Source organism: Barbatula barbatula (genome assembly GCF_947034865.1).
Source record: "Barbatula barbatula genome assembly, chromosome: 19".
Classification (NCBI taxonomy): domain Eukaryota; kingdom Metazoa; phylum Chordata; class Actinopteri; order Cypriniformes; family Nemacheilidae; genus Barbatula; species Barbatula barbatula.
Genome location: NC_136782.1, coordinates 19,963,675 through 19,991,572, shown reverse-complemented (window position 1 = coordinate 19,991,572; position 27,898 = coordinate 19,963,675). Strand labels below are relative to the sequence as shown.

The window sequence follows — 27,898 nt, the reverse complement described above, 5'->3', positions numbered from 1 at the left end:
AGCCTACACGTGGGTGAGTGTACGAGATAAGGATGGCACCCTCCACCTCATTATGAGCCAGGAAAAACCCTGTACTCAGTGTGTTGTATGTTAAGGCTCTATGGATGAAATCAGACAACTCAGGCTTGATAAGTAACGAAGACAAAGGCCAGTGTTGCTCACATACGTAATCCACAAGTTTAAATTTCACATCACTGATCTTTCTAATCTTTCCATTAGACCTTTATTCCACTGTTGCTATCACGCTGTTAAATGCAGCTTTGTCATAAACAAAATACTATTGGTTATTTAAAAGGGTTGGGACCATTTGATGTTGTTGTGCTCTCTCCATTAAGGAAATATACTGTAATTAGCTCCATTGCAAATTAAAGTACATTCTTCAACGTTAAAGTGATATTTTGCTTTGTGCTTTAACAGATTATCTTCTGTTCTCTGTGAGGAGATTTCTGAAGACGGTTTCCAGTTCCTCGTGAATCTGTTTGTTTCAGCATCCAAGTGTGAAACAAATACAGGAGAGATGTACACTGAACTATTAACATCTGTGTGCAACTACACATCTTTTCCCTTTGATTACTTAAATCTCGCTGTTCAGTGTGATTTTCTGCTGGATCTGTACTCACATGTGAAGAACTATGAGTCTCAAACAGGCAGAAGTGTCCTACCAGCATTACAGTCAATATATCATCAGTCATATCCTGAAGTCTGGATCATAAACCTCTCAGAGAGAAAGAGCTCCATCCTCCTAGAAGTGCTGAAACTCCAAACAGAGAAGAAACCAGTAGAGCTGATAGACTGGACACATGAAGAGAGTGAAGTGAGAGGATTCCTCCAGTGTCTGCCGTACATCTCACAACTCAGGTGAGACTTTCATATTGTATATTGTGACTCTAAAGTAAGATTTAATGATATTATTATAAATTCTTACTTTGTTTAACTGTTAAAAAACTAGATTCATTAAACAACAAGTACAATTATATAGTCTTTTCTTATGTAATTGATAAAAGGAGAATGTATGTGTTATGTAAATATAATTTTTTTCGTGGTTTCAACCATTTTGACTGGTTTGTACCTTTAAATAATTCTCCCTTAAATATGAACATCTCTTAATATTTGATATTTGATAAGATGATATTTACGATTTATGTCTTCACGTCATCAGGCTCACTGATGTTACACGCTAATTAACACATTTGTGACTTCATCACTTCGTATTTGTGTATGGTGTTGAAGCTTCAGATGCGTTTTGCTTGTACTCTCTCAACATATTGTATTTTAATCCAGCTTTTTGCTGAATAACGCTGATTTCATTTATAAACGCAATTGTCTGTCATCAATGTTTTAAATACTGTCGCTGTATATGCTTCCACATGGGCGAATAATTATAAACCACTGTTATATCATGTCACTTCATAAACTGTGCATGTACTAAATAACTATTTTGGCACCTGTGGGGTATACTGCCCTACAAAATGCAAGAACTACACATTTGGCCAAAATTAAGATAATGTTTGAAACAGCTTCGTCTCCTGGTTAAATTTTGTCCAGTTTCAGATGAACAAGATTGTCAAAATTGCAGTAACTGGCTGCAATGACTGGCTAGTGTGAAAACTTGAAGGCATTTTCTCAGTTTCAGTGTTTGTGTAGTTACTGCACTTTGCCTTTGTAGGGCAGTATACTACTGGGCTATACTAATAGGTCAAACTAGATTCTGAGGTAGCAGCTGGTTGTTATCCGTTAGCGCATTGCGTGCTAGCTACATAGCAGCTAACGTGCTAAGTTAGCTACATAACACATTTGCAGTCACCCAAAACACAATGCATGGATGTGAATGTGTTTAGTTCACAACGCAAGTAATCTTCAGTTCATATAAGACTTTCAAATCCAGTAGCAGGAAGGCTAGGTCTCCATCCGTTTTGTAACCAGATGCCTCTTGCAGCTCACGCCACCGAGTTTAGTCAGATATTGAGTCATGTTTGGGCCTGTGTCAGATCACTCTCTCTCTTTTTTTGCTGGCTCTGCCATGGTGATGGTTGAACTAGATTGTTTGTCTTATTGTAAGATGTTGGCCAACTTTACACAGGCTACAAGATGTATGTCGTAAAACAGGTGATGGGCAGGGCTTGTGAAACTACCTACACTCCAAAGTTACAAGTGTGATTTCAGCCGATAAAGGGCTGCTTAGGTCGCAGCGGCAGTAAAATGTTTCCAGTTAAGAGTTGTCCTACCACTTAAACCATTATAGAGAGATTATTTTAAGGTTCGAAAAAACTCTAGTGTTGCTTTAAGATTAGGAATCAAATGAAACCAAATCCGTACCGTCTGGCACGAATCAGCACAGAGTGTGATGATTAAGCAACGACAACAATTCGGCTCAATGGTGCTCTTAAGTAATTAATTCGTAACGCTGGATTTTAAAGGACTAGTTTACACATAAATTAAAATTCATTCAATTGTCCATAAACCTGAAAAAAGGAGCTCTTTCCTTGTGTAAAAAAAATATTTCACCGTGTCTGCAGGTATTCTTTGCAGAATAAGTTCTCCAAAAAGAGTGACAGACAAACAAGACTATTCGCATTCAGTCTTTGTCTGCAGGAGCCTTCGTTATTAAGAGAAATCACAGACTTACACATGGAGTCATTATTCTCATACATTTACCATGGGAACTCTACATTTCTGCTTGACCTGTACTCACATGTGAAGAACTATGAGAGTGAAACAGGCAGAAGTGTCCTACCAGCATTACAGTCAATATATCATCAGTCATCTCCTGCAGTCTGGAGAATAAACCTCTCAGAGAGAAAGAGCTCCATCCTCCTAGAAGTGCTGAAACTCCAAACAGAGAAGAAACCAGTAGAGCTGAGAGACTGGACACATGAAGAGAGTGAAGTGAGAGGATTCCTCAAGTGTCTGCCGTACATCTCTGAATTGAGGTGAGAGTTAAGCTTTTTGTGCATCAGCCCAGAATGTTTTAGATTTCCTAGTGAAGTTCAGTTTTTAACAGACCTTTTTACAGTATTTTTTGTTTTTTTTACTGTTTGTGAAGGTTACCTTCACCACAGAATGAGGACTTTATGAACTGGAGATTGAAACTATCAGTACTTGACATGTGTCTACAAGTGCCTATTTTGCAGAAAGAAATCACAGTGATGTCTATGGATACATTATACTCCTACATATCCAATGGCAATTGTAATTTCCTGCTGGATCTGTACACACAAATAAAGGTGTACAAAAGTCAAACCGGTAGGGATGTTTTTCCAGCATTGCAGGTGTTTTTTAAGTCAGTTGCTCCAGTTTGGTCTATGAACCTCTCAAAGAGAAAGAGCTCCATCCTCCTAGAAGTGCTGAAACTCCAAACAGAGAAGAAACCAGTAGAGCTGAGAGACTGGACACATGAAGAGAGTGAAGTGAGAGGATTCCTCCAGTGTCTGCCGTACATATCAAGACTCAGGTCAGTATAGTTTATCTGTCCATGTTTAGGGGAATCTTGAACAGAAAGAATTGGCATCGCAAATAAATGTACAGCATAACACTTCACCGTAAGGTTGCATTAGTTAACTATGTGAACTAAGAAATTAATTTTTGCATCAAATGTACAGTAAAATAAGCAATAAACTAATATAACAATATGAACAATAATCAACTTTGTTTAGATTTGCTTTGTCAAGATCCTGTCTTCTTCATAGGTTTTCTCTCTTTCTTGGTGTGTCTTGTGTTGGAACATGATGCAGGGTTCCAATACTTCTAGCTTGACATTGTTTACCATTGAAATCCTGACTGTGTTATGTTTTAGGGTTTGAAATTAACGTTAATTTAATATGACAATATAAGCCGTAAAAGACAACGAGTAAGGGGTTAACATAAGACGTTTCATAATAAATACCAAACAAAGGGGTAACATACCAAAACAGGGATGGATACAATAATATGACAAGACAGGACTAAGACTAACTACAAGATTAAAAATAAATTCATTACAAGAACTACAAACTACACTACACTAAACTAGACTAGACTAGACTAACAAGACACAGGAACTCGCCACACAACCACAATAAACCAGCACAAGACAGAAGACACAAGGGCATTCAATAAGAGACCAAATCAAGAGGGGAACAGGTGAATGGCATGAACTAATTAACAATCAATAACAAGGAAATGAGAGGACGGGAACAGATGCGAGACTGGAGAGAGCATATGGCAAACCAAATCAACAATAATTGCCTCTCTCCACATTAAACATCTCGGTTACGTATGTAACCTCTGTTCCCTGATGGAGGGAACGAGACGTTGTGTCGAGACTGACAGAATGGGGTTTGACTTGAGAACCTATCAGCTCCGATTCTACTTTGAAAAGGCCAATGAACTTGGCGATTGGGACGGCACGCCAGACTCCGCCCTGTACATACGGGTATAAAGGGAAGATGCTCATTCATTCACCTTTTTGGGCTGAGGAACTTCAGAGGCACTCCCGTTCGCTGCAGTGGGCCGGCGCACCGCTCATGGCATGATGGAAGTTGTGTCGAGACTGACAGAATGGGGTCCCTATCGAAAATGCCATTGTGCTATGCGCGTCACAATTTCCATCGGTACGACACTGACCGGCCTAGGCGAGTCATGAATGAGCGTCCTCGCAAATCGTAACCATCCAATGGTGTAGTAAGACATCAATTCGTGTGACCACGATGAGAGCTTCTTACTACCGGTCGTACAGGTGGTGGCCTTGCTACTCTAGAGACGAGTAGGCCGCCCGACACCATAAGGATTACTGGGAAGCACCACCCAAGTAGGGGAGTCACTACGTGTGGAGCACTAGCCCAGGTACAAGGGTTCACCTCTTGAGGGAAACTCGCATATACTGCATTAATACGAGCTGCTCCGCCAGGCTTGTACTCCCCAAGTGCCTAGTGAGGGACGGAATGCCTACACTTCATCCAGTGGAGGAAAATAGGGAGGCCGGAGTAGCACCCTTTCTTGCCTGAAGTGGAGAGAGGGCGCTTTGCAGGAGACCCAGTTCCACACAGGTTCGACGCCCGTGCGAAAAAGGCTGAACGCAGCCCAACCTGCAGCTCTGCAGATGTCTGCCAGAGAGGAGCTCTGAGCCAGTGCCCACAAGGTAGCTGCACCCCAGTGGAGTGAGCGTCACTACAGTGGGCAGGGGCCTGAGATCGGTAAGCCAAGGGATGGTGTCCACAATCCAGTGCGCCGGTCTCTTCTTGGAGACAGTGTCCCTGTTGTCCCCTGACACAGAGAAAGGCATCCGAACCGTGGAGGTCTCGGTCAAGGACACCATCCCTTGGCTTAGGTACTGTGCGGAGCCAGGGTAAAGCCAGGGTAGAGGAGCATCTAAAGTCTGCTAGTTGCGCCCAAATGGCCCAACCAGACTTGGCTCTCGGAGCACACGCTCTGACGGCCACTCCCCCCTGGCGAGATGGCATTGTCTGGCACTCGAGACCAGACCTCTGGACACCATGAACCCCCATGTCTGGACCCTGGACGGGACGAGGAGATCCGAAGTGACCTGTCTCCCGCTCTCTTGAGCATGGTCTCTCGTGCAAGAGCACCACCACTAGGCGACTGTCGCAATAAGTGGCGCCTCTTCCTGCCCTGTTGCGCTTCCTGTAGCACAGAGTACACTGATCTGTGTCGTGTTAGGCAGCACTACCCAATCAGCAGATTCCTAAGGGGTGTGCGGAGGGGGGGGCTTATTCTCCCCTGTCCGCTATTCGTACCCTCCTGGGACCTTAACATTGTCCTGGTGGGCCTGCTTAAGGCCCTGTTTGAGCCCCTGGAGAACCCGATCTTTCTCTAATGAAGAAGGCGCTTCTCCTGTCGGCGCTCCTTCAGATCAGCAGGCACTTTCCGTGTCCAGCGGGTGCCTAGAGTTGGGGTACCCCACTCAGGCTAGACCCCAACCTTGCCACATGCGCAGAGTCCCCACCACTTCCGCTGCCGACTACCTTCAGCCACTTCCCCGGGGAGGAAGTCCCAACCCTGTCGTGGGCAGTACGCGCCCTGCACTTCTACTCAGACCGGACAAAGAGCTCTCGCTCTGAGCTCACGACTCTCCCCTCTTCAGGCAAGTAAGCGCTCTATTCCAGCCTCCCTATTTTCCTCCACTGGACGAAGTATAGGCATTCCATCCATCACTTAGCACTTGGGGAGTACGAGCCTGGCGGATTAGCTCGTATTCATGCCCAGTATATGTGAGTTTCCCTCAAGAGGTGAACCCTTGTACCTGGGCTAGTCCTCCACACGTAGTGACTCCCCTACTTGGGTAGTCCCGTCTGACGCTTTCTCACTCTTGGTTCCCCTGTCGGCTAACCTGTGACCTCACCTTTGGTGGACTCCACCCCTTCTGTGCTCCCCTGCTTTGGGCACTACTACTCCCATGAGTTCTCCCCACTGGTGAGACCATGTAGGCATTCCACATATTATATCTGCTGGAAATCGTGATGTGGCGCAGCACCGTGGCGTTTTCGACAGGAACCCCATTCTGTTAGTCTCGACACAGCGTGGAGAGACCGACAGAAAGGGAACGTCTCGGTTACGTATGTAACCTCGGTTCCCTGATGGAGGGAACAAGACGTTGTGTCCATCATGCCATGAGCTGTGCTGCGGCGAATGAGAGTGCCTCTCAAGTTCCTCATCCCAAAAATGGTGAATGAATGTGCATATTCCCTTTATTCTCGTATGTACGAGGCGGAGTCTGGTGGGCCGTCACATTTGCAAAGTTCATTGGCCTTTTCAAATTAGAATCGGAGATGATAGGTTCTCAAGTCAAGCCCCATTATGTCAGTCTCGACACATAACGTCTTGTTCCCTCCATCAGGGAACCAAGGTTACATACGTAACCGAGATGTTTTATACCCTCTAATTTGCATCAGAATATGTTGGATAATTATCCATGCTATGTTGTGACACAGCATACACTACCATCTGGCTCGAGACAGTGGTTGTAACTGCCCACTGGAATTATTTCATTATGGATGGCCAAATGAGTACACTCGGTACCCAAACAGCCAGTAGTTGTCTTCTACAGCTCCAGCTCTTCTTTACTCCAGAACATTTAGTAGAGAGCAATTTGCTGAGCAGCGCTCATTTCAATCACTGTGTCACAGTTCTGATTAGGCCACCAGTCCCCTCCAGTAGTACTGTGATAAGTTAGTTCTGTGGAATTTGACATGGATTCAGTACTTTATGTGTAAATAATACATTGCTTTAGTAACATGTACATGTGAAATCTGTTGAATTCTGATCACATTCTCTAACAAGAATTTCTCGTTTTGTATTACTTAATATAAAGAGACCATTTAACATACATGCAAGGATGTTGATCCACTTTTTTGAAGAGTTTTCATAAAAAGTAAAAGCACATCTCCGTACATATCACAACTCAGGTGAGAGTCTGAAGACCGATTCTAAATCCAACAAACTTGTGTTTAGCTTTGTTGTTGTGTGACACTCCTGTTGGTGTTTGTTGCTGTTGTTCAAGTGAACATATTTAATTCCTCATGTTGTGTAATGTTTGATCAGGGTGACCTGATTCTTTTAGACATAAAAGGCCTCAAACACGATTAAAGCACTCGATACGTTTTAAAGTAAGAAAACCAAATAATATTAGTCAGTGTTCAGTTCAACAGCTTGTGTGGAAGACACTGAAATCTAGACAGAACAGCAGACAACCGTGCAGCTCTTTACTCGTCTTCCTCAAACAGTGAACACATGAATCCTGTTCTGTATCTCATCAGTTTATCATCACAACAGAGGGAATAACAAACGCTTCTTATTCTCAAGTGTATTAAGATGTTTTGCAGTATATCTGCTGTAATGTAATGGAGTTGATGTGGAAACTTCTTTTAAAACAAAAACAGCGCTCATCATCTTTATTATTGATGCTGGTTGTCTCTGACACTAAGTTTGTTGGCACTGTGTAAACAGCATCACTTTTCATTTATATTCTTCAGCTTTGTCCGTGTCGACAGGTAATATCCACTGGTCATCAGTTTCCACAGGTGTGTTGCTTGTTTGACCGAGACAAGTGCTGAAGAAGAAGCAGCTTGTTGTGTCCGCTGTCTGAGAAGCATTAACAGTGATGGAAACAAATAAATAGTGACTTTTGTTGCAGCTCAGAAACGTGCTGATATTTCACAAAGCTCATCGCTCTGAAAAGCAAGGTGTGCTGTGATTGGCCAGTTCACTAGTGCGTAGTGATTGGTGGAATACTGCACTGACATGTAACGCCTCTTACCATATTCGGAACATCACGTTCCAAAACTACTGACAGGTGATAAAATGGCATCGATCCTTCCTTATCAATTTGAGCCCGAATCTGATCTGGAAAATGAAGATCAAGCCGACAGACGATATAAACAAGCTCACATTACAGCAGGGAATGGTAACATAATAAATCCTGTGAGAGCTTCGGCCCTTCTTGATCAACCAGTGTTACATCATGTCTCGTCGCGACTCAAAGACAATAAACTCCATTATAAACACGACATTTGTTGCCTCTAGTTGGAACATAATTACTGATTATTAGGATTTATGTGTATTGGAGATAGCTAGGACTGTATGTTATTATAGGTGGATTCGCTGGAACACCTCATCCACACAGACACTCCGATTAGAGAGCGAGACCGGACACAGTAGAACAGTTGACGTGGTTTAATGAATGAACTACCACTCCAAAGTACACACAGCACGATGTGTTACTGTTTTAGCCTTTACATTGATCTGTACTGGTATCTGCAATGAACATAAATATGAATATAAATAATATATATAAGGAGGTGTGCTAACTTAATGAGCACATTTAAACTTAACTCCGTTAGCACATTAAACAACATAATAAACATCGCTACAAAATAGCGTTAACTTAAATATGCGCCGAATATCGCCGCTTCATTTGCACATCAAAAGAACTAATTTGCGATCGTTAACAGACCGTTATAACCCACCTTTATCACAAACGCAAACAGGCATCAATGTGAAAATGAACTAAGCATCCGCGGAAGGCAAAACATAATGTTCCCAAGGACCCCTTAGCTGCCCAGCGAGGTGCCTGATGTATAAACAATAAATTCAGCACTGCCTCGTTCCTTCACAATAAAATAAAACAGTAATAGGGAATTTACAACAGCCGCCCCCAGAATAGCCTAGCTATTATGTTAAGACTACTAAATTCCTAAAGGTGCTGCTGGAGTCCCTGCACTGGTTTCAACGTCATCTGGAATGGCAGGCAGCTGGACCAGCCGTGCCACCGGCCGCAAGTAAGTCTTCTCCCCGACTTGAACCTCGGCCGACCGGACATGACCGTCTGCACTCTCTATCACCTTGACAATCCTCCCAATAGGCCACTGCGCTCTCGGAAGCTGGGGATCGACGATCATAGCGACTGTGCTCTGGACAAGGTCGTTGGTGGGTCGCCGCCACTTCTGCCGGACTTGTAGTGAAGGAAGGTAATGCCTAAGGAACTGAGCCCAGAAGTGGTCCACCATCATCTGACAGTGGCGCCAGCGTCGTCTTGTGAGGGTGTCAGGAGCGTAGGAGACTTGGGGTAAGGAGGCGTCCCGCCGTCCCATCAGCAGCAGGTTAGGCGTCACAGGATCCGGATCAGCTATGTCTGACGAAACATAACCCAAGGGCTTGGCATTGAGGATGCTTTCAACTTCGATCAACAGGGTGAGGAGGACGTCTTCATGGAGGGATTGCGTCCCGATAACCACCTGGAGGGCTTTCTTGACGGACTGTATTTCACGTTCCCAAACCCCACCGAAGTGAGGCGCCGCTGGCGGGTTGAACCGGAACTTAATTTGATGTTTGGCAAGTCTCTCTTGTAGATCTGGGACCATAGCTGCGAACGCCTCTCTAAGCTCTCTCTCAGCCCCTCGAAAATTAGTTCCTTGGTCTGAGAGTATCTCAGCGGGGGTCCCTCTTCGCGCTATGAACCTTCTCAATGCCAGGAGGAAAGTGTCTGTGTCGAGACCAGCCAGCAGGTCCAGGTGGACACAGCGTGTTGTGAGACACTTGAAGATCACCCCCCATCGCTTCTCGTTCCGGCGTCCAACCTTGATGACATATGGACCGAAACAGTCCACTCCTGTAGAGTAGAATGGGGGCTTTAGGAGTCGCAGACGGGACGGAGGAAGGTCTGCCATCATGGGGACCGAAGGCTTTCCTCTCCATTTGGTGCACTCAGGGCAGGTTCTCTGGTGTTTTTTCACAGCCTGTCTCCCACGTATAATCCAATACCGCCGCCTGAGTTCTGCGAAGACTCTGTCAGGGCCCGGGTGTAGCAGACGTGCGTCCGCATCTCTGATGAGGAGTCTTGTGGTAGGATGGCTGGGATCAAGTACGACCGGGTGGATGTCAGTAGGGCCGGATTCAATGCGCCTAAATCGACCTCCAACTCGGATAAGGCCAGACTCTAGGTCTATCTCTGGAGCGAGTGAACTCAGCCTGCTGCTAGGGGAGACAGGCCTATCGGCCTTCAGGCACTTGACTTCTTCAGGAAAGCTCTCTGCTTGGCTGGACTTCAGCAGGTGAGCCTCGGCACGATGGAAATCAGGAGTAGGGGATGATGGGTCTGCGGCCGCCCCGTGAAGCAAATGGTGCGTAGCCTTAACCAGATCCACCCAGTTGTTGAACAGTGAAATGTCAGGCATTGGGTCTGGAGGGCATATTCGCGTGAGGCCGCAGAAGATGGTCTGCTTAAGCTCAGAGGGATCTGCTGAGTTGACAGAATCTGGAGCTGAAGGCCATCTGCGCGATGGAGAGCGGAGGAAGGCTGGACCTTGGATCCATCGGTTTGGGGCAGCCAGTTCGGCTAGGGTCTTACCCCTTGTTAAGTCGTCAGCCGGATTGTTTTCTGTATCCACATACTGCCAGATGTGTGAAGCAGTCAGGTCTTGGATCTCGGAGACCCTGGTCCCAACAAAGACCTTGAACCTGCAGGACTCAGATGTCAGCCAGGTCAGGACTGTAGTTGAGTCAGTCCAAAGATAAGTCTCAGTGATTTTTAGAGTGAGCTCTCGATGGATGAGGGATGACAGTTGAGCTCCAGTCAGAGCTGCGCAGAGCTCTAAACGTGGAATTGACTGTTGGCGCTTAGGGGCTACTCTCGACCTGGCCATGACAAAGGAGACTTGAACTTCATGGTTGACCGTCGTGGCAAGATAGGCGACCGAACCATACGCCTGTTCCGAGGCATCACAGAAGACGTGGAGAGTGTACTCGGTAGCTTCAGTGGCAGCTTCCAATGGGGCGTATGTTCGGGGAATGCACACACTTGCCAGTTCAGGAAGCTCTCTCTCCCAGCTTGACCAAGCCTCAATGATCTCTGGAGGAAGGTTCGGGTCATCCCAGCTCCTCTTCTTTGCCCACAGCTTCTGAACGAGGATTTTAGCTCTCGTCGTGTAGGGGATGATGATCCCCAGCGGGTCGTATTGCCGGGCTAGCACCTTGTAGACATGGCGCATGGTGAGCGTTTGACTCTCGGGAGGCTTGACTCGGAAGCCAAGCCGGTCAGTTGGACAATACCACCGTAAGCCCAGTGCTGGCTCTTGTGGGTCGGGGCTTTTCTCTGCCAGCCATTGCTCTGCACTCTCGGCGCGGGCAGTAGAGGGTAGATGGGCGACGACAGCTTGGACGTTGCTTGCCCATTGCCGAATCTCAAACCCGCCTAAAGCGAGAACCTGCCTCAACTTGTCGATAAGAAGCTTTGCTGACCTAGGTGTTGAGAGGCTCTGCAGGCAGTTGTCCACGTAAAAACACTGCTCAATGGACTGCAGGATGTCCTCATTGCCTTCCACATGGTCCCTAGCGTGTTTTTGCAGCGCAAATGTGGCGCAGCAGGGGCTGCTAGTTGTCCCAAATGGCAGGACGCACCACTGGTAGACCTCCGGTTTCTGTTCCTGTTGCAGGCTCCTCCAGACGAATCTCAGTAGAGGCTGGTCATCAGGCAGGAGACGAACTTGGTGGAACATTGCTCGGATATCCCCACTTATGGCCACTGCATACTGACGAAAGCGCAGGAGGACACCGATGAGAGATGGACCGATGGTGGGACCTGCTAGGAGCTGTTCATTAAGTGCAAGCCCGTTGTAGGTGAAGGAGCAGTCCCACACAAGACGGTGCTTGCCGTTATGGTGAACGAGGTGATGGGGTATGAACCAGGACTCATTAGATGCCTTTACCTCGTCGTCACTGAGCTTGACAACACAGCCTCCATTGATGAGCTTTTGGATCTCGGCCTCGTACTGTTTAGCTAGAGCTGGATCTCTTCGTAATCGCCTTTCTGTGCCACGAAGAAGGGGCATAACTGCTTCAGGTGTGGCTTTGAGTGGTGGTGCACCTTTGACACGTAGGAGTGGGGTGGCGTAGCGGAGTATGTCACCAACCTTGACTCTTTCGGTGTGCGTCTCAAGGGTGTTTATGGCTTCTTGGTCCAGACGGGAGCGGACTGCCTGCTTCTCGTTTCTGAACGGAAGGATGTCCAGTTGCCATAGACGTTCGACATGTTGGTAGAGTTCATCTGGTGCTGGTGTGAGGGAGGTAAAGTAGCAGGAAGCAGCAGTAGAAACCGTACTGTCTGGACCTTGAAGTGTCCAGCCGAGGCTTGTGTGGATAGCTGTAGGGCTGCCTTTAGAACCAACTCTCACTGGCTCTTTAGCTGTGATCAAGTGTGTGCAATCTGCGCCAATTAGTAGCAATGGTTGCACTTCACTGAAGTCTGGGAGTGGGAGGCCCTGAAGATGCCGGTAACGTCTCTGTAATGAAGCCATGGGGTAGGATTGCTCGGCTAGAGCTAGTTGGCCGGCTGTATAGGCATCTTTTATGAGGTGGCGCTCTCTCGGGTGTGCAAGGGAAGCTACATAGAAAGAGACAGACTCACCAGCAAGATGGGCGACATCTTGACGGATAGTGCGTAGAGTGAGGGTCTCTGCTTCACCTTTGAGGCCTAGATGTTGGGCAGCAGCTGGTAGTAGTATTGTTCTTTCAGCCCCATCGTCCAGAATTGCATAGGTCTTCAGTGACTTGCGGCCGTGACTTATTATAATGGGCACCACCTTGAGGTACACCTTTCTTCCTTGCTTGGAGTTGCTGACTGTGGCTTGATCACGTGGAGTGATGAGGTAGACACGTGAGTCTGATTTGGCAACGTTGTGTAAAACGCTCAGATGAATCTCTTGACACTCGCTGCATGGTTTCTTTAAGGTGCAGGCTTCGGGTTGGTGGCTGGTCCGACCACAGTTACGACAGCGCTTACCACGTTCAAGCCATTTCCTGACGTCATTTGCTGAACGCTGTACGATTTCAGTGCACTGTGACAGATAGTGCTCTGTGCTCTTACAGAAGAGACATAACTTCTTGTACTTGGGATTAGAGCGGGCTGCCTCCGCAGGATGGCTGTCATCAGCTTTAGGTTTGTCAGAGCCATGATAAACGGACACAGACTGCCCTCGGGGCTTGGAAGCCGGAGCGTGCCTGTCTCTCCTGCAGATATGGGGCTCTTCAGGACGGTGGCGTTGTGCCATTTTAGCAGATAGTCTTTGAGCTTCCGCCTTAGCTTTGAGCCAATTAGCGAGGTCTCTAAGGCTGTAGGGGTTGAGTCGACTCGTGTTGAGACGGCCTTGTGTTTGAAGATGCTCTACGAAACTGTCTCTCATGTGCTTGGGCAGCTTACTAAGCAGTCTGTCGACATGACCGGTTGACATTATTTCCATCCCACTGGGTCCCTCTAATGAAGTGAGCATTCCCACCAGTAGGTCAACACTGAGAGCGAAACTCTGGAAGCCTTTGGTGTCTCCGGATTTAACATCAGGGGCATTTAAGATTGCAGCAATCTCACTTTGTGCGAGCTGATGTGGTTGTCCATACTGGCGCTGTAATGCTTCCATAGCAGCCATGTAGGGTTGGGCATAATGTCTGCAGGACTGAGCGATTAGCTTAGCTTCATCCAGGACTAGGTGCTCCATAAGTACACGGTACTTGTAGTGCTCTGAGAGCTCTGTGTGAGGGCCAAGCAGGTGATCTAGTGCCATCTTGAGGTCGGTGAATTCTCTCTCACTGTCATGGACCAGCTTTGGCAGTTCAGGTACCGGAACCGGCTGCTTCAGCGGCTGGAAACTGTATGGAGACTGCGGAATGGTGTACTGTGGTGGGAGAGTGTTGTATGCCTGAAGAGACAGACTTGGCATCATGGGCACCGGCTGGTAGACAGGCTGCACTGCAAAGGGAGGCTGAGGCTGTAGAACAGGTTGTAATGGCGGACCTGGCTGGTAGCTTTGCGACTGGATCATGGTCCGTGCCGTAATAGCAGGTGGAGGCTGGTATACAGGTTGTAATGGCGGACCTGGCTGGTAGCTTTGGTGTGCAGTGATAGCTGATGGAGTTGCGTGTTGACGCCCCAGGTGCGCTGCTGGTGTAGCCAGGGGTTGGCATGTTGGCGTTATCACAGATGGAGAGGGCTGGTATACTGGATAGGCTGAAGCTGTAGAACTGGGCAGGTATTGGACTGGCATAGGTGTAGCTGGGTCCCTACGCTGGAGGTTTATAGATGTAGTCATGGGATGCATTATTGGATAGGCTGGTTGGTACAGCGTAGATGCTGTTGGCTGGACCGCTGCAAACTGTGAGACAGATGTTAATGTTGTTGGAAGGGACTGTGTTAGAATGTCCTCTTTGCCATAGCTGTGACTGGGGCTAGTGGTTATAGCTTGGGACAATAATACTGGGCTTGTGGTGCTGGCAGTAAATGCAGCTGGCCGCATGCTGACTGCTTGTGTGCTTACCCAGGTTGTAATATCTGGCAGTAAGCTTGGGTTCGCCTGTACTAATCGCGGTGAGGCTGGAGAACCTGGCTCACTGAGGCAGTAGTCTGTGAAGGTGTGGCTTTGCCAGCTGCACTCACTTAGGGCAGAAGATGGCGGCCTTCCACACGGCGTTGGTAAACTGGGATATGCGCTAACTTGTGGTGCTGTTGTCCACTGGCTCACCTTATCGACTGCTGCTGCTGGGAAATGACAGGGTGGGGGCTCGAGTGCCGAGAGTAGTTGGCCACCTGGAGTAGCAGACCCAGTCTGCAGGCTAAGTGACTGCAACTGCTGTGCACTGGCACTTAAGTTGTCATCCTGATGAGGAGCAGTATAAGGCATGAGGGACTGAGGAAGGCTGACCTGATAGCCCTGGAGGTAAGCTGGTAACTGCCGTGGCCGTCCTCTTGCTTCACTTGTAATAATTGATGCTCGCATTGTGTCCATTTTGCTGATATGGGTGAAGTAATCCGGCTCGAAGGGCCAATATTGGAGATAGCTAGGACTGTATGTTATTATAGGTGGATTCGCTGGAACACCTCATCCACACAGACACTCCGATTAGAGAGCGAGACCGGACACAGTAGAACAGTTGACGTGGTTTAATGAATGAACTACCACTCCAAAGTACACACAGCACGATGTGTTACTGTTTTAGCCTTTACATTGATCTGTACTGGTATCTGCAATGAACATAAATATGAATATAAATAATATATATAAGGAGGTGTGCTAACTTAATGAGCACATTTAAACTTAACTCCGTTAGCACATTAAACAACATAATAAACATCGCTACAAAATAGCGTTAACTTAAATATGCGCCGAATATCGCCGCTTCATTTGCACATCAAAAGAACTAATTTGCGATCGTTAACAGACCGTTATAACCCACCTTTATCACAAACGCAAACAGGCATCAATGTGAAAATGAACTAAGCATCCGCGGAAGGCAAAACATAATGTTCCCAAGGACCCCTTAGCTGCCCAGCGAGGTGCCTGATGTATAAACAATAAATTCAGCACTGCCTCGTTCCTTCACAATAAAATAAAACAGTAATAGGGAATTTACAACAATGTGTCTTTTTTCCATGTTGCGCACGTGTTTGCATTTGAAGATCACACAAAGAAACAACAACATCAAATTCAACTTGCGTTAGTCTGTAACAAAGTATTACAATGAAAATGTACTTACAGTTGCCAGACAGTCCTTGAGTAGTTTTAACAGTTGGAATTGCCTCAGTTTTTAACAAAAGCTTCCGTGCATAGCCGGTCTTGATCTCTCCCAGGTTTGTGAAGAAATCATCCATGAAATGCGCTGCACACACTTGAATATTCGGACTGTACTTTGCTGGAACAGTATTGTACATAAACTGTAACCATTTGTTTTAAGTTGCCTCATCCTTTGGAAGGGCAAACAAAGAGGCTTTCATCTGCAATGAAACACACAGCGTCTCCGCGACTTTTACAAGACTGCCCACCTTACTTACGTTTACATTTGGGCGGTCTTAGTCAAGTCGTGTTACGAGCTGACGTCAATTTGCCGGGCTGAGGTTAAACGAGACGTTTCAGGCAGGTCTGGATGAGCATCGCTTCTAGATAAATTACATATTTTGTTCCTGCACTTACATTTTTGCTATTTTTCGTGTCTAATACATGCATGGGCAATTTATAACACACCAAAGACAAAGAAAAACACCTATTTCCGGCGAATGACCCCTTTAAACCTATATCGCTGAGACTGAGATTAAATTTGTGGAAAAACAAGTTCACTTTTCATTCTGTTTAGTCTCGAGTGAATTTTTCATAGATTCAGTACTTTATGTGTAAATAATACTTTGCTTTAGTAACATGTACATTTGAAATCTTTGAGGAAAAAACACTTTTATATACATATATTCATGTTATGACTATTATCCTCTATTTTATACCACATTCTCTAACAATAATTTCTCGTTTTGTATTACTTAAAAAAGAGACCATTTAACATACATGCAAGGATGTTGATGCACTTTGTTGAAGAGTTTTCTCTTGACCTGCAAAGTAAAAGCATATACACACTACTGTAAAATTACTTTTGGTCTGTCCTGTAAAAACATTTCAAACTGAAGTGTAATTCTAAAGCCCAGATACCAGACTCCACACTTCTGTTGTCTCTTTTGTCATCACTAACAGAATCTTGTTTGCTCTGTTTAGATTTATTAAACCATCAAGTGAATCATCTGAACTGTGGGAAAACAGAAATAAATTATTTATACTGGATTTGTGTCTGCAAGCAGCTCTCTGTCAGAAAGAGACCATACAAATAACTGTGAAGATGCTGCTGTCAACTGTGAATTATGAGAAATGTGGTTTTCTGCTGGATCTGTGGTCACATGTGAAGAACTATGAGAGTGAAACAGGCAGAAGTGTCCTACCAGCATTACAGTCAATATATCATCAGTCATCTCCTGAAGTCTGGATCATAAAGCTCTCAGAGAGAAAGAGCTCCATCCTCCTAGAAGTGCTGAAACTCCAAACAGAGAAGAAACCAGTAAAGCTGAGAGACTGGACACATGAAGAGAGTGAAGTGAGAGGATTCCTCCAGTGTCTGCCGTACATCTCACAACTCAGGTGAGAGTTTTAAGACCGATTCTAAATCCAACAAACTTGTGTTTAGCTTTGTTGTTGTGTGACACTCCTGTTGGTGTTTGTTGCTGTTGTTCAAGTGAACATATTTAATTCCTCATGTTGTGTAATGTTTGATCAGGGTGACCTGATTCTTTTAGACATAAAAGGCCTCAAACACGATTAAAGCACTCGATACCTTTTAAAGTAAGAAAACCAAATAATATTAATCAGTGTTCAGTTCAACAGCTTGTGTGGAAGACACTGAAATCTAGACAGAACATCAGACAACCGTGCAGCTCTTTACTCGTCTTCCTCAAACAGTGAACACATGAATCCTGTTCTGTATCTCATCAGTTTATCATCACAACAGAGGGAATAACAAACGCTTCTTATTCTCAAGTGTATTAAGATGTTTTGCAGTATACCTGCTGTAATGTAATGGAGTTGATGTGGAAACTTATTTTAAAACAAAAACAGCGTTCATCATCTTTATTATTGATGCTGTTTGTCTCTGACACTAAGTTTGTTGGCACTGTGTAAACAGCATCGCTTTTCATTTATATTCTTCAGCGTTGTCCGTGTCGACAGGTAATATCCACTGGTCATCAGTTTCCACAGGTGTGTTGCTTGTTTGACCGAGACAAGTGCTGAAGAAGAAGCAGCTTGTTGTGTCCGCTGTCTGAGAAGCATTAACAGTGATGAAGCAAATAAATAGTGACTTCTGTTGCAGCTCCAGTTGTTAAATGTAGAAGATCAAATCATTTATTTAGAGAATTCATTGGGAATCTTTTTGTGTAAACATGATGCTGTCCCTGAGGTTTTTACCTGAGGGAGGAGTTCAAGCCGTCCAATCGAAGTGCTTGAGATCAGTGTAGAATGATGCGTTGTATCAGTTTTGGAGAGATGCAGATCAGACTACAGCACAGGTTACACATCTCTGCATAGACTCAGCCGTACTGAACACATGCGCTCTACACACGACTATAAATTGGGTTAAATCACATTGAACCCAGAACAATATCAGTGTTGAAACTTTACACTGTTTCTCAACCCAGTTTTTTACCCACAATGCAGTTGAAGTTTCCCTTCACATGTAAACTAAAGATGATGATGGAAGTGATCACTTACTGTTCTCACTGTATTGCTATCATTAGAGGTGTGTGTAACCAGTGATGGGTGATATGATGTTGAGTCTTTTCTGAATGATAGTTAAAGTCACGTATCCCTTCGATCTGAGTTTCTTCCTGAGGTCTTAATGCTGCTTCCATACTGTAATGATTCTTTCTCAGTTTAGGATTATTAAACTTATATCGCTGAGACTGAGATTCAATTGTTTCTTTGATAATTCAGTCTTTCTGAATCTGTGTCAATAAAATAAATGGTTTTAAATAAACAGTTAAAGGACAAGAATTAAATCACTAAACCTTTGTTGCACATGAACTGAATAATCCAAACGACAGCATCTATCCAATAAACAGAAAGAGACGATCTATTTCATTATTATACTCCTAAATGAATAACACCTCAAATATCAACTGTTACTGAACTGATCATTGAATGGGACTCGGTCACTCCAGTTATCAAAGACTTTTTAAATTCTATATAATTCATTTAAATGAGGAATCACACACAGTATCTCATAGTATCCTGCACTGGACAGTAATGTGATAATAATGTGTTTCTCCACAGATTTACTGATGATTTCTATGAGAAGAGAGAATCTGCTGTTCAGTTTCTGGTGAATCTGTTCACTGCAGCATCAGAGTTTGACACAAATACAGAAGAAAAATACACTGAACTATTAACATCTGTGTGCAGCTGCACAACTTTCCCCTTTAAAGAAGATTATTATAAAATCATTGACTGGTTTCAGATTGAACCGTGTGATTTTCTGCTGGATTTGTACTCACATGTGAAGAACTATGAGAGTGAAACAGGCAGAAGTGTCCTACCAGCATTACAGTCAATATATCATCAGTCATCTCCTGCAGTCTGGATCATAAACCTCTCAGAGAGAAAGAGCTCCATCCTCCTAGAAGTGCTGAAACTCCAAACAGAGAAGAAACCAGTAGAGCTGAGAGACTGGACACATGAAGAGAGTGAAGTGAGAGGATTCCTCCAGTGTCTGCCGTACATCTCACAACTCAGGTGAGAGTCTGAAGACCGATTCTAAATCCAACAAACTTGTGTTTAGCTTTGTTGTTGTGTGACACTCCTGTTGGTGTTTGTTGCTGTTGTTCAAGTGAACATATTTAATTCCTCATGTTGTGTAATGTTTGATCAGGGTGACCTGATTCTTTTAGACATAAAAGGCCTCAAACACGATTAAAGCACTCGATACCTTTTAAAGTAACAAAAGCAAATAATATTAGTCAGTGTTCAGTTCAACAGCTTGTGTGGAAGACACTGAAATCTAGACAGAACAGCAGACAACCATACAGCTCTTTACTCGTCTTCCTCAGACAGTGATCACATGAATCCTGTTCTGTATCTCATCAGTTTATCATCACAACAGAGGGAATAACAAACGCTTCTTATTCTCAAGTGTATTAAGATGTTTTGCATCATACCTGCTGTAATGTAATGGAGTTGATGTGGAAACTTCTTTTAAAACAAAAACAGCGTTCATCATCTTTATTATTGATGCTGGTTTTCTCTGACACTAAGTTTGTTGGCACTGTGTAAACAGCATCGCTTTTCATTTATATTCTTCAGTGTTGTCCGTGTCGACAGGTAATATCCACTGGTCATCAGTTTCCACAGGTGTGTTGCTTGTTTGACCGAGACAAGTGCTGAAGAAGAAGCAGCTTGTTGTGTTCGCTGTCTGAGAAGCATTAACAGTGATGGAAGCAAATAAATAGTGACTTCTGTTGCAGCTCCAGTTGTTAAATGTAGAAGATCAAATCATTTATTTAGAGAATTCATTGAGAATCTTTTTGAGTAAACATGATGCTGTCCCTGAGGTTTTTACCTGAGGGAGGAGTTCAAGCCGACCAATCAAAGCGCTTGAGATCAGCGTAGAATGATGCGTTGTATCAGTTTTGGAGAGATGCAGATCAGACTACAGCACAGGTTACACATCTCTGCATAGACTCAGCCGTACTGAACACATGCGCTCTACATACGACTATAAATTGGGTAAAATCACATTGAACCCAGAACAATATCTGTGTTGAAACTTTACACTGTTTCTCAACCCAGTTTTTTACCCACAATGCAGTTGAAGTTTCCCTTCACATGTAAACTAAAGATGATGATGGAAGTGATCACTTACTGTTCTCACTGTATTGCTATCATTAGAGGTGTGTGTAACCAGTGATGGGTGATATGATGTTGAGTCTTTTCTGAATGATAGTTAAAGTCACGTATCCCTTCCTTTTTTAATTCGATATAATTTATTTAAATGAGGAATCACACACAGTATCTCATATTATCCTGCACTGGACAGTAATGTGATAATAATGTGTTTCTCCACAGATTTGAGAATGTTTTCTATAAGAAGAGAGAATCTGCTGCTCAGTTTCTGGTGAATCTGTTCACTGCAGCATCAGAGTTTGACACAAATACAGAAGAAAAATACACTGAACTATTAACATCTGTGTGCAGCTACACAACTTTCCCCTTTAAAAAAGATAATAATCTTCGTCAATCAAATTTTCTGCTGGATCTGTGTTCACATGTGAAGAACTATGAGAGTGAAACAGGCAGAAGTGTCCTACCAGCATTACAGTCAATATATCATCAGTCATCTCCTGCAGTCTGGATCATAAACCTCTCAGAGAGAAAGAGCTCCATCCTCCTAGAAGTGCTGAAACTCCAAACAGAGAAGAAACCAGTAGAGCTGAGAGACTGGACACATGAAGAGAGTGAAGTGAGAGGATTCCTCCAGTGTCTGCCGTACATCTCTGAATTGAGGTCTGTAATGAGAGTTTATACTGCTTTTCATTTGTGTGCCTCATACAATCTAATGTGCAGAATAATATGCATATTTTATATCTGTTATGTAAGGGATAAATCTGCAGTCAAATATAAAATTATATTAATGTTATACAAAGAATATTTGACAGCTGAAGGCTTTGATTGATCAAGTGTTCCAGAGATCTGTGTCAGAAATCAAGTTCTGTTCTCTTTGTGTAGGAATTCTGATCAGTTTATTCCATCGGTGTGTGAAGCGTTTGGGCTCAAAGTAAAGAGAGATCAGGTGACTCCTCTGCTTCAGGCTCTGATGTTTACAGTCACTCTCAGAGGAAAATTACCCAGCAGCACCTGCAGATGTGTGGGGAGAGTATTGAGTCTGTCACCCTCCAAACTAAACCTGACTCTAAAAGCACAAGCCATCTCTCTCAGAGGAGTCAGATCACTCTTCAGACACATCACACACCTGAAGAAACTCAGGTAGGAGAAACATCATCAGCATCATCTCCGTCTGTGATGAAACATCAATGTTTATTCAGTGTGTTCTTTCTCATAACAGTCTTGAAGACAGAATGGTGATGATGATGGTCAGAGCTCTGAGGTCATTTAAAGGTCATTCTCTACAGAACACAGAGGAGCTTTCAGTGGTCACTAAAGACTCAAAGCGAACTCACAGTAGGATTGTGAGCAGCTTAACTTCTCTCTTGAGACGCCTGTCTGTCAGATGTCTGGATCTTACTGAATGTTCACTAGAGGCCGTGTCTGTCACTGCTCTGTTGTGTCTTCAGGGACTCCAGACTATCAGGTCTGTGTTCAGCACTGTTGAATTGTTTTTGCTAAATAAACCGGATTGTTTTACAAGCTGACAAAGTCCTGTTCTGTGTGTATGTTCAGGTTCTCTACACAGACTCTTCAGCAGCTGGTGTCAGTGGTGTGTGAAGCACAAGATGATGATCTGACACGCTGCTTTCTGGAGAAGGTGTCTGAAGATCTGACCTCCTGCTCACTGACCTGGAAAGAGATTCAGTATCTGCTACCACATCCAGCTGTTCATTTTAACGTGAACTTAAGAAAAAGTCAAATCTCTTGTGAAAACATAAGAGAACTTGTGCCACGGTTAGACAGAATCCAGCTGAAAAGGTGAAATAATTATTTTAGAAGAAATCTGGGTTTTTAAATGTGTTTTAGGATAACAGTCTTAAAACTGTTGAATAACTTTTCAATCATTTGTCTTTAAGGAAATGTGTAGTTTACCTTTTCATTTGGGGATGTGTATTTGTTCAGTGCCGTTATGAATTGTTTTTATTCTCTATAGGTTGAGCCCCAGTTTTATTCTGTCCATCATTGTGGAGATTTATGAGAGTCGCTCTCCTCAGTATGTGTCCGGTCTGTTGATCTCAGCGGAGAATGACATCAACCTGAAAGACCGAGTGTTGGATTCAGTTCAGTGTGCAGCTCTGCGCTTCACTCTACAGCACTGCAACACGCTCAAACTCAATCTGTTCTGGACCTCCATCCCAGATGAAGAGCTCAAGAGCTTTCTGCCTCTACTCAACAGAGTCACACGACTCAGGTTATCTTATTTAACAGCTTTATCATAATAAACATCATAACGGAGAGAGCTGGTGAATGTATTTGTGTGTTTGTTAACCGTGTTTATTTGTGTGTTTGTGTCAGTGTTGACAGGCAGCTGTTGCTGAAGCTGCTTCATTGCTGCAGTTCCTCTGATGATCAACAGGAGGCAGCAGATCTTCTGCTCTCTGCTCTTCAAAACAAACTGGATTTCTCCTGCTGCTCTGCTCTGGATCTGACAGTCACACAGGAGAACCAGAACCATCTAAATCTGACCAATGAAGACTGTAGAATGATTTCATCTGTGCTTCAGAAAACCAAAAGTGTTGTGAAGTTGGTTTTGGAGGACTGTAAAGTCTGTGATACGGCCCTGAAACAACTTCTGCCAGTTCTGTCTCAAGTCCAGCTCAGGTAATGATGTATAACACTCTATATAAGGAAAATGTGTTCATATACATCAAGGATTAAACTGACTGATTTATTGTTTATCTGTTTCTCTCTCAGCTGCAGGAAAGATCTACTGCTACAGTTTCTGACTTGTGTTAGTGAAGATGCAGAGAAAGGGTCTGAGAGTCTTTCACAGGCTTTAGGAGGAGAGCTGGACCTCAGTCACACTCAGATGGATCAGAGAGCTTGTGAACAGCTGGCGGTGTTTCTGGAATATTCTGATGGACTGACAGAACTGGACCTCAGTCACTGTAAACTCAAAGATCAATACATGGAGACACTGTTACCACATCTACACAAGACTCAGACTCTGGAGTGAGTTTAAGATCACATCAGGAATACAGACACAAATGATCATAGATTAAATGATCACACTTTATGTTGAATTTCTTTATTTATTTTTTAATCTTATCATTTCGTTGTTTCTTTCAGTCTGAGTTTCAATTGTATTACTGATGAACTTGCAAACAGAATCCACAGTGTTGTTTCCACTCACAACAATATTCAGACAGTACGGTAAGTGTGTATGTGTGTTTGTGTGGTTGTGTTATCAGTGTAATTTTGCTAATGAGACTTGTATTTTGTATTTGCAGACTCTTTGGAAACAAAATCAAAGACAGAACGCAGTTTATCAAAGACAAGAGATTTGAAATATGGTGAAGACGCTGAACTGTAACTCTTGTGTCATCAAGAGGATGTAAATAAATCACATATTTGAATGTGTACATGGCTGTATAAAACCTGTGTAAACATTTCAGATGCAATCTGTAAAAAAAGTTAAAATAACAACAATCAGTCAATAGTACGAAAACTATTTCGAAAACTGATTCACAATCATCTTAACGGTAAGCTTATAATAATGATTTATAAATTAAGAGGTTGGGAATGACTGCATGATAGCATCTTTAGAATGACAGAGCTGAAACACTACATACCCATATAAGTGTTTTCAACACTATCGATTTTTGTAGGTTATCATAACTAAGACAATTACTTTTAATACAAAAATATGTGGTTTCTATGAGATAAAATGCTTGTAAATATAATATATCTCATGACATCGATACTGAAATAAAAAATAACTGAAAATAAAAGAGCATCCTCTGTTCAATAAATCCTTCATGTTCACTACGCTCTCGGGCATCCGGTCAGTTGGTAATACCTAGAATGAAAAAAATCAAGGAACACTTCAGATAACAACTGATGTACTTGATGTGTCTATATAAAATTTGACCTGTGTTTCTCTCTCTTCTCATCTTGGCTGTGAGGTTCTCTGTGATTTTGTGTGTGCGTGTACGTGTGTCTGAATCTGTGTGTTTGTCTTCTGTGTTTTCACCCTTTTTTATATTGTATAACATTCATGCGTTGCTTGTAATTCAGGCCAATTCTACATCATTACCGACCATCATGAACTAGACTTCTGATAAAGACATAATGGTGTTTAACTACTGTACAAAAGTATCAGTATTGCTCACCTTATCAAAAGAAAAACAAACTGAATCTTTGTTTAATTGTGGGTTCATAGCATGTGTTTATGTGTGGACGTCTCTTTGTCCTCTCTGATTTCCTGCTGTGGTATTTATAGATGCCAAGGATTGGTTTAGGCATTCTGTTATACAGCCTGGCATTCAGAATGCTGAAGTCCTGTAAAAGAGCTTTCACTGATCCAGGATCTGCAGTAAACCACAGATATGCTTCTTATGAACTACTTTACAGAAGGGTATAAACAGGACAAAGACTGAATAACAAATAAAAAGAGGATGAGGTTGGCATGTCGGATCTGACCCCTGCGTGCAGGACACATTCCTGGTCAAGGCTCCTCCCTACACTTCAAATGAGTGGAGAATATGAATAATCTATCCATCTCTATCTATCTGTGTAAATCTTGCTTTTAACCTCTTACTTCTACTATACTGTAGCAGCCCCGGGGGGCTGTAAGACACGAGGAAAGGAAGCGAGGACGCACAAAAAAGAAATGAGAAGCACCCAAAGTTGTCTGCAAACCACCGTTCATGTATCAAACTTTTTCTTGTAGCTCTTCAGCAGCAGAAAGAAATTCTCTTGTCTTTGGACAATGACACCGTGATAGATAAAGTTGCAGAGACCAGTGCTCTGCTCAGGTGTTTATTAATGTTTTAGGGTTGTCCATGTTTCCTTAAAGCTACACTTATGCAGAGGAAAAAGAGATGAAACAATCATTAGAAAGTTATACTGTGCAACAGTCCAATAGTTTTATTATTTAACTAATGTTCTCATATTTGTGAAAAATATTTGAAGTTGTAAAGCAGACGTTTAATTGAAAAAGAAATTATAGTGTCATTAGACAGTGTAATACATTTTATTTTAATCTTTTTTTATTTATTTTGTTTTATGTTTTTGTTAGATTTTTTTCCCTTTATTTCAATGTTTGGATATTTATGAACACTAATTCTTAAAGAAAATATATTCTAGTTTCTAATAAATCTTCACTGTGAAGCAAAACTTAGGCTACTGTATTTTCACTGAATTGGAAATTATGATATTTTTGAAAAATACAATGAATTAAAAGGCTGTAGAGAACAGTGCGCTATTGCAGACTTATATTCTGAGGTTTTAATTATCATTATTATAATATAGTCAGTCATAAACTAAAGTGGGCCGGTCTAAGGCATGAAACTCCAGGGCTGAAAATGAGTCCCAATCCGGCCCTGTGTACATGTAATCTTTTTCATGTATCTTATTCTCCGATTCACAGAACAGAGAGTGGCGGTAATGTGCCAAGACGTTGTAAAAGAAGAAGAAGAAGAAGAAGAAGAAGAAGAAGAAGAAGAAGAAGAAGAAGAAGAAGAAGAAGAAGAAGAAGAAGAAGAAGAAGAAGAAGAAGAAGAAGAAGAAGAAGAAGAAGAAGAAGAAGAAGAAGAAGAAGAAGAAGAAGAAGAAGAAGAAGAAGAAGAAGACAACACTACAACTTACAAGGACACAGGCCACATAAATTCTTCCCTGCAAATCACTACCTCAAAAAGTTCAAAAAGGATATTTCCTCCAGTTGTTCTTTCGGTGAAAACTCTGATGAAACTGTAGTTCATCTTCTTTGGTATTGTCCATTTACCAAAATGTTTTGGCAAGATGTTTTACGTTTTATTAGGTCTGAAATCTATAATGAATGTGTGTTGTATTGTAAGGATGTGGTCCTAGGGTTTATAGATTATAATCAATCTAAAAAAGGCAATTTTTATGTAATTAATCAGATTTTGTTACTAGCAAAGTTTCATATTCATAAATCTAAATATTTAAATGTGAAACCTCGTTTTTTTTTAAAGAACTTGAAAAATACCTCTTTTCTATTAAGTTGTCTGAGAACAAAAAGGCCTTAAAAACATTATCTGTTTGTAATTCTTTTCCTTTATTCAGTGTCATGTAATTCTCATAATTTATCAACATGTGTAAGTTATATGATTCCCCCTTGGTGATTTTTTTTGTTTATTCTTGTCTGTTCTTGTTCTGTTTTTGACTGTTATTATTGTATATTGTTTTTAAGCAATAAAAAAAGGATACAGACCACGCCCCCTAACAAAATGCATAAAGCCACCTGTACGCACGCAACGTCTCAGAGTTGACAATAGGCTTGTTTGAGATGCGCCTTGCCTCGCCTGAAATATAGACGAGAGTAGGCGGCTACAGTGAGGGGAGGAGTGAAAAAAAGTGCAGGCAAGCCGGACACTTCCTGAATCTCGCTGTGTTGTGGACTGCAAACGTCAACAATGGAAGAGATCGCGTTCGCGTTCTTTATCGCAGACGAAGTTGATGCAGTTGAAATACCACTGTTTTTACACGAAGATTGGTTATGATGAGGAGAATCACCGAAGGTGAACAGTGCTCATTACTTAAAATGGCTTATTCAGTAAATGGTAGGGATATAAATCTATCCGATCTAGAGTGGTATTGAAACTCTCATCTAATGAAATTAATGTCGAGTAAAAAATAAACAGTCCTGACTGCAGATAATTCAGCACCAAAGAAAATTGTTTTTATTATTATTAAAGTTATTTGGGTGAACTATCCCTTTTTTACATGACAAATATTCCATATAAATATATTACACAATTGTTTGTCACCTTAATGTAAGTTTCAATTCATGTTTAATGATTAGGAAAAGTGTGTGCTGCAAATTATTCTTAAAAAATAATATGAAACAACAACACATTCTAAATTAAGAAATGAGCATGTGTGGGTTTTGTTTATTGCACTCCTGGAATCAGACATATCCAAATAAAGATATCGGATAAAAACACAAACATGAGGCCTAATTGTAAAACAGTCACATTAGATGTATGCATGTATTGATGGATTAACTAATTTATTTAATGGAATAATGCTGTACAAAAATGTCAATGTATAAAGAGAATACACATCTCTCAATAAAGAGAAAATAAAAAACAAACAGGACTTCACTTCAAACCAAGACAAATAAAAATAAAACATTTCCTAATTACTAAGTACTATAGAAAAAGTAAATCGTATTAGGCTATAGGTAATGGACTTCTTAGAATTAAGGGGAA

The 27,898-nt window shown here is 42.7% G+C and overlaps 1 protein-coding gene across 1 annotated transcript in view; it reads left to right on the top strand.

Annotated features, from left to right (window-relative positions):
• Window positions 1–24,469, top strand: part of LOC306908602 (uncharacterized protein) — a 55,471-nt gene extending 31,002 nt beyond the window's left edge. The window contains exons 38-51 of the mRNA XM_079481632.1: window positions 418–858; window positions 2,517–2,930; window positions 3,044–3,451; window positions 17,013–17,429; window positions 19,116–19,574; window positions 20,904–21,341; window positions 21,564–21,821; window positions 21,901–22,146; window positions 22,236–22,481; window positions 22,657–22,914; window positions 23,019–23,324; window positions 23,418–23,675; window positions 23,793–23,876; window positions 23,954–24,469. Coding sequence (XP_079337758.1) covers window positions 418–858; window positions 2,517–2,930; window positions 3,044–3,451; window positions 17,013–17,429; window positions 19,116–19,574; window positions 20,904–21,341; window positions 21,564–21,821; window positions 21,901–22,146; window positions 22,236–22,481; window positions 22,657–22,914; window positions 23,019–23,324; window positions 23,418–23,675; window positions 23,793–23,876; window positions 23,954–24,020 — 4,300 coding nt within the window. The 3' untranslated portion in view covers window positions 24,021–24,469. The remainder of the gene's footprint in view (window positions 1–417; window positions 859–2,516; window positions 2,931–3,043; window positions 3,452–17,012; window positions 17,430–19,115; window positions 19,575–20,903; window positions 21,342–21,563; window positions 21,822–21,900; window positions 22,147–22,235; window positions 22,482–22,656; window positions 22,915–23,018; window positions 23,325–23,417; window positions 23,676–23,792; window positions 23,877–23,953) is intronic.
• The last annotated feature ends 3,429 nt before the right edge of the window (window positions 24,470–27,898 follow it).